The 11,007-nt window shown below is 41.5% G+C and overlaps 1 protein-coding gene across 1 annotated transcript; it reads right to left on the bottom strand.

Annotated features, from left to right (window-relative positions):
- Nucleotides 1-9,419: 9,419 nt before the first annotated feature.
- Nucleotides 9,420-11,007, bottom strand: LOC107774349 (senescence-specific cysteine protease SAG39-like). Its single transcript, XM_016593844.2, has 2 exons — nt 10,443-11,007; nt 9,420-10,175 (listed from the first exon to the last, which is right to left on the bottom strand). Exons 1-2 carry the CDS (start codon nt 10,984-10,986, stop codon nt 9,604-9,606), a joined length of 1,116 nt encoding a protein of 371 aa, XP_016449330.2. The 5' UTR covers nt 10,987-11,007; the 3' UTR covers nt 9,420-9,603.

The raw sequence follows: 11,007 nt of genomic DNA, 5'->3' as shown, positions 1-11,007 counted from the left end.
CTCACCTTGAGAAACTATATTTGGCGTTAGTCGTAGCTTCACAAAAGCTTAGACCATATTTTCAGTGTCACCCCATAAAAGTGGTAACAACCTCCCCCCTCAGGAGAATCTTATACAAACCCGAACTATCAGGTAGATTGGCCAAATTGGCCATAGAATTAAGCGAGCATGACATAACATATCAACCGCGAACTACTATTAAGTCACAGGTGCTCGTCGATTTCGTCACTGATTTCAGCGCGAAAATATTTCTTGAAGTAGAGCAGGAGGCGCTCCGCGCTTCCACACATTCCGACCTATGGGTCCTCTACACCGATGGCGCATCTAATGCATCGGGATCGGGACTGGGACTGTGACTCGTCCTCGAAGTTCCTACGGGCGAAGTAATTCGCCAGTCCATACGATGCCCCGAGGTGACTAACAATAAGGCCGAGTATGAAGCTGTGATTGCAGGATTGAAATTAGCCCTAAAATATGGCGCTCGATGACTCGTCCTCTATTGCGACTCTAAACTCGTGGTGAACCAAGTTATTGGGACTTTCCAAATCAAAGAACAAAGACTACAAAAGTACCAATCAGAAATTCACAAATTGCTGCCAGAATTCGATGAATGTCGCCTCGACCAAATACCTAAGGCGCAGAATATCGAAGCAGACGGTCTCGCCAAACTAGCGGTAGCTACCAAAAATATCAACAAGGAGAACGTGGTCACTCTTTTCCATTCCGTAATAGACCAAGTCGAGGTACATTCTGTAAATCTAACCTGGGACTGGCGCAACCGTCTCGTAACATATTTGCAGGATGGAATGCTACCACAAGATAAGAAAGAAGCCAAAAAACTTTGAATACAGGCAGCCAAATACAGCCTCGTAAATTGTGATCTCTACAAGAGAACGTTCGGCGGCCCCCTGGCCAAGTGTCTTGGGACAAATCAAACAAGGAGAGTACTAGAAGAAGTACATGAGAGACATTGTGGCATCCACACGGGAAACCGCACACTCGTCTGATACCTCATCCGCATCGGATACTACTGGCCAACTATGAAAAAATAAGCCGCGGACTACGTTAGGAAGTGTGAACAATGTTAAAAGTATGCCCCTATGATACACCAAGCAGGGGAACTCCTGCATTCCATCATTTCGCCATGGCCATTCATAAAGTGGGGGATGAATATTGTCAGACCCCTCCCAGCAGGACGAGGTAAGGTATGCTTCCTTTTAGTTTTAACTGACTATTTTCTAAATGGGTAGAAGCAAATGCATACACTCAAATACGTGAGCAAGAGGTCATTGCGTTCATATGGAAAACTATAATATGCCGTTTTGGCATCCCCAAAGAAATCAGTTGTGACAACAGACCTCAGTTCATCGGAAAGAAAATGACCGAGTTTTTCGAAAAATGGCATATCAAGAGAATAATCTCTACACCATACCATCCCGCCGGCAATGGCCAAGCCGAATCCTCCAATAAAGTAATACTGAATATATTGAAAAAGAAGCTCGAGGACGTCAAAGGGCTATGGCCTGAACTACTACCAAAAGTACTAAGGGCATACCGTACTACGCCAAAAACTAGCATAGGCGAGACGCCATATTTACTAGTATACGGGACTGACGTAGTTATACCCGTCGATGTCGGAGAGCCTAGCTTGAGATACTCCAATGAAAGCGGACCAAACAACGACGAAAGTAGGCTACAAGATCCGGATGAAGTCGAAGAACGAAGAGATATGGCCCACATAAGAATGGTAGACCAAAAGCAACAAGTAGAAAGGTACTAAAACAAGAAGGCCAAAGTGCGACTGCTCAAGGTCGGAAATTACATCCTCAAAGCTAAAACACAAGCAATGAAAGATCCTAATGAGGGAAAACTGGAAACAAACTGGTACAGACCATACAAAATCACGGTGGCAACAAACAAAGGAGCATTCCAGTTAGAGACAATGGAAGGAAAACTACTCCAAAACAATTAGAATGTCTCCCATCTCAAATAATTCCACTTCTGAAAGGAGGCGCCACCTAAGTCATACTCTTTTTCCCTCATCCAGGTTTTGTCCCAATCGGATTTTCTCGATGAGGTTTTTAATGAGGCGACAAGGGGAACGTCTCGAGGTTCGAAGTATTATTCATTACCCCGTCTGTCGACATGTTCTCCGGGCCAAGTAATAAAGGGACCGGATATAGATAATCAAATCTCCATTGTATGTACAAAGTCGACATGTGTTTCCTACAAGAATATAATCAAATCTCAATTGTATGTATAAAGTCGACATGTAGGAAATATGATCAAACCTCTAATGTGAGCGAGTATCCCAATGGCCAAGGCCATCGACAAAAATATGAGTTTGACCTCGTTCGAACTATGACGGGATCCTACTTCGACGACAGTTCAAAGCAACATCCCAATGGCCAAGGACATCAATGAAAATATGAGTTCGACCTCGTTCGAACTATGATGGGATCTTACTTTGATGACAGTTCGAAGCACATCCCAATGGCCAAGGCCATCGACAAAAATATGAGTTCGACCTCGTTGGAACTACGGCGGGATCTTACTTCGATTACAGTTCGAAGCAACATCCCAATGGCCAAGGCCATCGATGAAAATATGAGTTCGATCTCGTTCGAACTATGGCGGGATCTTACCTCGACGACAGTTCGAAGCACATCCCAATGGCCAAGGCCATCGACAAAAATATGAGTTTGACCTCGTTCGAACTATGATGGGATCTTACTTCGACGACAGTTCGAAGCAACATCCCAATGGCCAAGGCCATCGATGAAAATATGAGTTCGACCTCGTTAGAACTATGACGGGATCTTACTTCGACGATAGTTCGAAGCAACATCCCAATGGCCAAGGCAATCAACGAAAATATGAGTTCGATCTTGTTCAAACTACGACGAGATTTTACTTCGATGACAGTTCGAAGCAACATCCCAATGGCCAAGGCCATCGATGAAAATATTAGTTCGACCTCGTTTGAACTACGACGGGATCTTACTTCGATGACAGTTCGAAGCAACATTCCAATGGCTAAGGCTATCGACGAAAATATGAGTTCGACCTCGTTTGAACTACAACGGGATCTTACTTCGATGACAGTTCGAAGCATCCCAATGGCCAAGGCCATCGACAAAAATATGAGTTCGACCTCATTTGAACTACGACGAGATCCTACTTCGATGACAGTTCAAAACAACATCCTAATGGCCAAGGCCATCGACGAAAATATGAAGTTCGACCTCGTTCGAACTACGACGGGATCCTACTTCGACAACAGTTCAAAGCAACATCCCAATGGCCAAGGCCATTGACGAAAATGTGAGTTCGACCTCACTCGAACTACGAGGGGATCCCACTTCGACGATCGTTTGAAAGTAGCACCCCAAAGACTAAAGCCATTGCCAAAAGAAAAAAGGAATCGACCTCATCCAAAAGCTAAATCGGCTTAACAGTTCGACAGGTATCCTGGATACCAGATATTGCAAAGAGCACCACTCGAATCGACAAAACAAATTCTACATTACATCAAAATGTTACTTACACATATATTTACAACGGGCTCAACCATGCCTCCTACAAAAGTCCCAAAACAAAAAGTAAGTACAAACAAAAGATTACATGTCATCCCCGGTTGGGTACGCATCTTCGTACCAAGAGTCCGAAGCAAGACGGTTCGCATCATCAGAGTTGATGTCATCCCCGTCAGGTGTAAGAGGGTCATACCCGCATGCCTCAGTAGCTGCATGAGCTTCGGTATGCACGACCTGAAGTTCTGCTTCAGTTGCCCTCCCCTCGGCGCGAAAAGCCTTATACACGTCAAGTCGGGCCTCAGCATGGACCTACAACTCATATAAGCGATGAAGCACAACCGGATTGGCCGAAGCACGAGACATAGAAGGTTGTGAGCATCGACTTACATCCTTTACTCTTAATGAGGCCACTTGTCCATGTGAACACCTAATTTTTGACCACACCCAAATTCTATACTGTTTTAGTATAAATATTTCTTTTAGGTCTAATCTTAATATTTTAAACTTTTATCCTACTCTTAATAGGTTTTTTTTTTTTTAAAAAGTCACATTCGCAGAGTATAAATTTTATTTCTAAAAAAAATAAATCAAATGTATATATATACACATATATGCTTTCTTTTAATTAGAATTTTAATAAGCAAGTTATGGTATTTTTCTTAGTATAATTTAAAGTGTGTGTGTAAATATAGTTAGTTAGTATAGAGTTAGTTAATTAAAATTTTTGTCTTAATATTTAATTGGATTCTATTTATAAAAGAAATTAGCAAACAAAGAAAATAAAAGAAGCAGCAAGTATTCACGTGAGTTTAAAAGTTTGGTAACAAATTTAATTTCAAAAGTGATTTAACTCATCCATGACTCCTCCACTTCACATCATTTCCTTCCCCACTCACACACACTCGCACGTCCCTCACCCACATTTCCTAACTTTCACGTCTCTCACCCCACATACAAAACATGCACATGATCTCATTAGCATCAGTAAAGGCACAATCTACTTTAAAAAAAAGGAGAGAGAATTGTGCAAAGAAGAAAGAAAGAGGGGGAGGAAAGCAACGAAATTGAGAGGAATAGAAAAGAAAAGATTGGAAAAATACTCAAGAGAGAAAAATATTGAGAGGCTGAATTAACTTTCAAGAGAGGGTTTCACTTCTTCATCTTTAAAATAAGGAAACTGGGGAAGAAGACATGGAGTCTAGATAGAGGCTAAAATACGAGTCAATATTGGGGTCACCGTTAAGATTCCAATTTCACACGAGGGTTTCAGTTCTTATTTCGGTTTCTAAATCTAATTGCTGCTGTATTTAGTTTGGATTTTCATCATTGTAAACTTGTTCTGGAGGTTCTTTCTATCATATATTGAAGAAGATTTGAATCCCCAGGTTTCTTTCTACTTTTTTTTTTTTTTTAATTATTTCTCATTCCTTTAAATGTTAGTAATTTGAGTTAAAAGTTGATAAAAGATAATACAATAATTTATGAAAGGAAATACTTACAGTTTTGGATGTTTAATTACCGGCAGAATTGCATATCCATATTATTTAAATTTCTTCACTTTAGTGTCAATCATAATACTGAAAGTTGTTATACTTTTTGTCTAGATTCTAACTAGTATCCAATAATATTTCCTTAAAATCCATTTCCATGTTAATCCATTGTTGGTTGGACGAGGGACCCTAACGAACCAATACTTAGTCAATTTTTTTTTTGTCCAATAGAATATAATGGCAATTAAGGTTGTAGACTTCAAATGTTTGGAAATTTCAGAGAACACAAAGAGAGTTCTCATTATGCTTTAATTTTCAGTACATTCTTTTATCATTTGGAGAATTATTTAATTTAATACGCTACTTTGGGGATTGAATCATAAAGTTACATTTTTAAATTGTATTAGATGAAATATATTATTTAGGTCAATAATTAAGTTTAGTCTATTTTAATTAGTAAAATTGAGATTTGAAGTACCTTTATTAAAGATAAATAAACGGAATACTCCTAATAAGCTAATATGCTTTAGGTGCGTATTAACCAATAAGTTATCATGATTATGTACACGTTCGCGTGACATAGTTATGATTTCCCAAATTAAAGGCAAAATATGCGTTTGCGCAACTTTGACAAAACAATCTCAAAAATAATAAAGTGTTATTAATTGTGTACACGTACGTGTGACATGATTCCTGACACACTAAGCGAAATGAATACACGTGCACGTGATTCGTTTCAAGATAATTCTATAATTTCAAATAATCAAGCAATTAAAAGCGGTTTAAGGTAAGAGAACATAAATTTCTCTAGAACATAAAATATCTAGAATTAGTCAAGCCCGGTATAATTATTAAAGCGATCGTGCTAGAACCACGGAACTCGGGAGTGCCTCTCACCTTCTCCCAGGTTAACAAAATTCCTTACTCGGTCTTCTGTGTTTCGCAGACTTAATCATAGTCAATTTCCTTGAATTGGGAATTTAAAATGGTGACTTGGGACACCGTAAATATTTATTCCAAGTGGCGACTCTTAAATACAAATGAATTTATCCCTTTTCAAATAATGTCACTTAAATTGGAAAAACTCCTTTCTTTCCTATCCCCTCGAAAAAAAGGAGATGTGACAGTCCATTCAACACAGACAACGCCGCCTCCAACTCCTTAACACACCCTTCAAGCCCCGCGACCTTAAGTTTAGAGGTCTCCTTCTCCTCGGTCAGCTCCGATCTACAAACATGGAGGGTATTCTCCAAGGCCGCTGATCCAGAAATAGCCGTCGCCAGCTTATCAACACCGACACTCAGTTAGCCCTTAAGCCCCTGAATCTCCACCGCCTTCGTACCCAATTCCGCGGTCAAACTGGCCACATTTGCTTGTAAATCGGCATTCTCGGCCATCACCCCCTGCTTAACTCAGGCTCATCCTCATTCACCTTAAGGGAGGCCTCAAGTTCACTATTACGGGCGACAACCTTCATAAGCTCCTCATCTCGCTCCCTCAACTCCTCGACCTTGCGCGCCAGTTGGTCCTCCCTCTGTTTGAGTCCTTTGCGGAACAACTAAAAGTCAGGGTCCTGATTATAAATATCGGTCATTGCACGATGCTTAGCACGATACTGTTGATACTTGGAAGACATCTTCCCGTAGATGTCCGTCCTCTTCCTTTCCCGACGCTCGCGCTCGGTCTCCATGACAAGGGTCTAACAAAAAAAAGAGAAGTTAAAAACAAAAATACAGGTCGACAATCACAACGCAAGCCCAACGACGAAAATGAACAGAAAGGCACCTACCCATAAGGCCATACCGACGACGTTCTGGGACAACTCTATGTCACTCGTCGCCCTAAGCACCTCGTTTTCAAGGGCAACACATAAAGAGGCTAAAACAGACGCCACTTGATCGCACTTCAACAACAAGTTGTAGTCCCTCGGGATGATTATGTGACGATAAGATCCTTCCGCTCTGACCTCCACATGAGTATGGTGATCTACGAACTTGCGAATGTCCTCTGAGTCAACATCTGCACCTGAGCCTTCGCCCTCGACACGACGGCCTCCAACGTTGGACGATGCACCTCCCTCAGTAGAGCGCACGGATCCGACCCCTGGGTAAATTCCTTCCGTTTGGGGAGATCTCCCCGCTAAAATGGCGTCGGCCATAAATGTGGGTACAGGTGTCGTCTGCGACGCCCTACTTATACCGGAGTCTACGGTCACATCCTTCCCCAGCTCCATTCTCCTCCTTTTTCTTGACAATGACTCGTCCTCGTTAGAGAATTTGGCCAAGAGGTACGGGGTCAGTATTGAAGAAGCCTCCTCCCTCACGACCATGACCCGAGAGGAACATTCTACTTGAACTGATTGAGGATGACCCCCTCAAACAGACTCATTCAAAGTAAACTGCATTCTTGCGGCGTCGACGGCCTATCAAAATGCAGGGACTGGTGCCCTCCGCCTGGAAGCACCTCGACCTGTTGTCATGAAGAGTCGTATCAATAGACGACGACATATAACCAACAAAGTGGTAAGGGGAAAACATTTATTAGATGGAACTCTCGGGCCATAACGTTTTATGAAGGCGGGCCAATCTTGGGTTTCCGCTACATGGGGCAACAGACAGGCTACCCAATCCCTTATGCCAGTAATAGGGCAGAGCCGACGTCCCATAGCTGCAAACGAGAAACAAACAAACCCTATAATGAATATAGATGAAGGAAGAGTAAAATGAGTGGCGACACTTACGAGTCTCGTTCCACCGCTCCGGGAACCTGGCGTGGTCAGAAATAATGTGTTCAATTTTGACAAAGAAATACTTATGCCAAAACTTGTGACTTGTTCGGTCGTCAGTCCCAACCACCAGTCCTTTTGTGCCACGGTGCCTCAAATGCACTATAGTACCCCTGTGGAAGCTGGGCGAGAACATGTGCAAAAGGTGGTGGATAGAAACATCGCATTCCGCCAACTTCGCATACTTGGTCAACAGTAGAAGTATCTTGAGCGTATATGGCGAAAGTTGTGCCGGGAAAACTTGGTAGAACCTACAAAACTCTTCCGCTAATGGGAAAAGGGGAAAAGAATAGCCAATCATGAAAGGGTACTCGTAGAAAGCGCAGTACCCAGGTCTGTGGACCTCTACGAAATCCCTCCCCGCTGGAACCATGTCAACGTGAGCTGGAATGCCACACTTTGCACGAAGAGCGTCAATGTGAACTTGTTCCGTCTTAGAGAGTACGGGGGTAGGAGTAGAAGAGGGATCTTTGAGGAAGTCACTTCGATACATGGGGTGTCTCGGCAGTAACTCCTCCACCGTAGGAAGACTATCACCTTCTTCTACCACCATATCTTCACCGCCTGAAGGGGGTGCCATGGACAATGGGGCGGCCTCACAGATCCCTTCACGAGTTTGATGTGATCTTGGCATGCTTTAGTTAAAAAAGGTAGTGACACAACCCAAAAAAAGAAGAGAAGAAGAAGAAGTTGTGAACGAAGAGTGTGAGAAGAAGAAGCAGAAGGTTGTCAGGGCAAGCTTAGAGAAATGAGGAGGGGGTAATCAGAAATGAAATGGCCAAGATTTTTTTAAAAAAAATAAACCCTCCACCCATTTATAGGATTGGGTGGCGCCAGAATCGAAGCGGAAGGTCACAGAGTGGCACCAAAATCGAAGAAACAAGCCATCAACCCCCGTCTCGAAAACACGCGTAATGATGACGCACGTGAAGATGACATCATTTCTCGGTAAAATGCATTACCTGGTGTCTTGATAAGCACGCTGACCACCCACCATTGGCCAGGCCGTAACGCCTCGTAAGGTCCAATTTCTCCGTAAGAATGTATGGTGTCCGCTCATCGAGGACGCACCAAGTTGCAACCTCGACAAGCGGAGGGACTAATTGTATGGGTCCAAATTTGAACAACCACAATTGTTGATGAGTACGACGAACAACGAGATCCTGGAAGTTCGACATCCTGCAAAGGACGATCTTAAGGCGAATAAGAGGCTGTACGATCTTTGCAGTAGGGTAGGCCCATTTGGGGACCATGGGGATATTCTTTCGAATAATCCCTATAACTTGTCTTTTAGCGCTTAGAAGGGGTTGGTACCTTATATATATAGAGCGTAAAACAACCATGTAAGGGACTCTGGACATTTTTCCTAACTCATAATACTTGCTGTAAACTCGCTTACATAAACAACTGACTGGATTATTGTTAATTTTTTCTTTCGAAGGATATAAAAAGTTCTTATCCTCTACATTCTCCTGGTCTATCTTCTGTTCTAGAGATTATTATGTTTAGCTAAAATTTACCCCTTCATTTTCTTTGATTGATTTATTCAAAAAGGTTTCGATATCTTTTGAGTCAAACAAACCCCACAATTACACATTACGCTTCATATAATATAATCAATACACTCGTATAATTCGATAAATTAAAGTTCCAATACAGAAGACCCAGATACTGCATGCAAAACACTTTTGCATGCACGACCAATATTTTCTTTTAATTCTTACTACAACATATAACTAGAAACTGAAATATAGAATACTTTCGTAGGGACTATATCATATGTAAGGATAAATTAAATGATTGGATAAGAAGACAACTTGGTGATGTCACAATGACCTCCAGTACCTCTTATAATTCTCATAAATCCATTCTCACCCCAAGATGTTCCCCATGAATTCTTCAATAACCAATAATTTTGACCTTGTTCATCATCAGTTCCATATCCTATGGCTGTAACAGCATGGTTAATTTGATCTGCGCAACTTCCATGATAAGTTCCTCCTTGGTAGAATTGGAACTCTCGGCTAGCAGAAATTCCAATTGACACTGGTTGTTGAGTTACGGCTTGCAATAATGCTGTTTCACTTTCAGGCACAACTTGATAGCTACTTATTTTAACTGCTGGTGTGAGCTCTTGGCTTCTGCATGTGTCTTGTTTCATTTCATAAGGGTAGTCTGATTCAGTGGAAATTCCACCATTTTCTATGATGAATTTAAATGCATTGGTCATAAATCCTCCTTTGCAGCCATTGTTATTGGTGGTGCAATCGAGAAGTTCTTGCTCAGAAAGTTCCACCTTTTGGCCTGTTGCAATTTGGTATGCTCCCTCTAGTGCTCCAACCGCAGAGAATGCCCAGCAACATCCTATACGTAAACAAATTAGTATCTATCAAGACATAGAAAGGTGCATCAACTTTTTATTAAAAAAAGAGATACTTATAAAAGAAAGTATAATAAATAATTAACTACTAGCAAGGACATGAAGTAAGAATCCAGAATTTAATGTCGATGTCGATAGGTTCTGATCTTTATATATGTAGTATAACTATCTTCTCTTTCACACGCACATGCATACTCATATATATAAATAATACCAGCTAGATGTACGTAGTGTGATATGTTGTATCTTACCACATTGACCTTGATGCTTCACTTCAGTGACAGCTCCTTTCTCTCTCCAATCCAAGTTCGACGGTATGTCATCAGTTAGATCATTAATCTTGAATTCCATCGACGATACCGGAGAAGATGGAAGGTGTGAAGGCATGTTTAATCCAGTGTACCTAGCAAAAAACTCGTCTGAAGTAATATCAGCATATTCATTGATGCCCAACTTATAAGACAGATTTCCTGCCCTATTGATTGACTCAATGAATTGCATGTTTTCTTTAAATATCATGAGTCGTTTTCCTTTTTCTGCTTCATCCTTGTAAACTCGTCCATGACGTGCCATCCACAGCTCGTGTCTCTCAGACACAGATAATTCTGGCTGCAGGTTGCGAGCCGTTGCATGAGACTTGTACATGCCAACTACAAAGAACAATATTACAACACTGATCAAATTGATTTTCATAGCCATGGTTAAGTATAACAGAGGGAGAAATATGGTTTGATCACAAAGAATATTGTTGTAATTAAGTTGTTTAAGGCTTGCATTCAATGCCTTTGGTAGCATAGCATTTATATAGAGGCGTAG

This window comes from Nicotiana tabacum, chromosome 3, assembly GCF_000715075.1.
Source record: "Nicotiana tabacum cultivar K326 chromosome 3, ASM71507v2, whole genome shotgun sequence".
In the NCBI taxonomy this organism is placed as follows: domain Eukaryota; kingdom Viridiplantae; phylum Streptophyta; class Magnoliopsida; order Solanales; family Solanaceae; genus Nicotiana; species Nicotiana tabacum.
This window is presented reverse-complemented; position numbering and strand designations above follow the sequence as displayed.

What these genes read in the sequence shown, in the direction of transcription:
- LOC107774349 (XM_016593844.2), bottom strand. Translation starts at nt 10,986, where the DNA reads ATGCTACCAAAGGCATTGAATGCAAGCCTTAAACAACTTAATTACAAC. An exon ending in GAAGCATCAAGGTCAATGTG is followed by an intron (nt 10,176 to 10,442) that starts GTAAGATACAAC and finishes GTTTACGTATAG; the next exon opens with GATGTTGCTGGGCATTCTCT.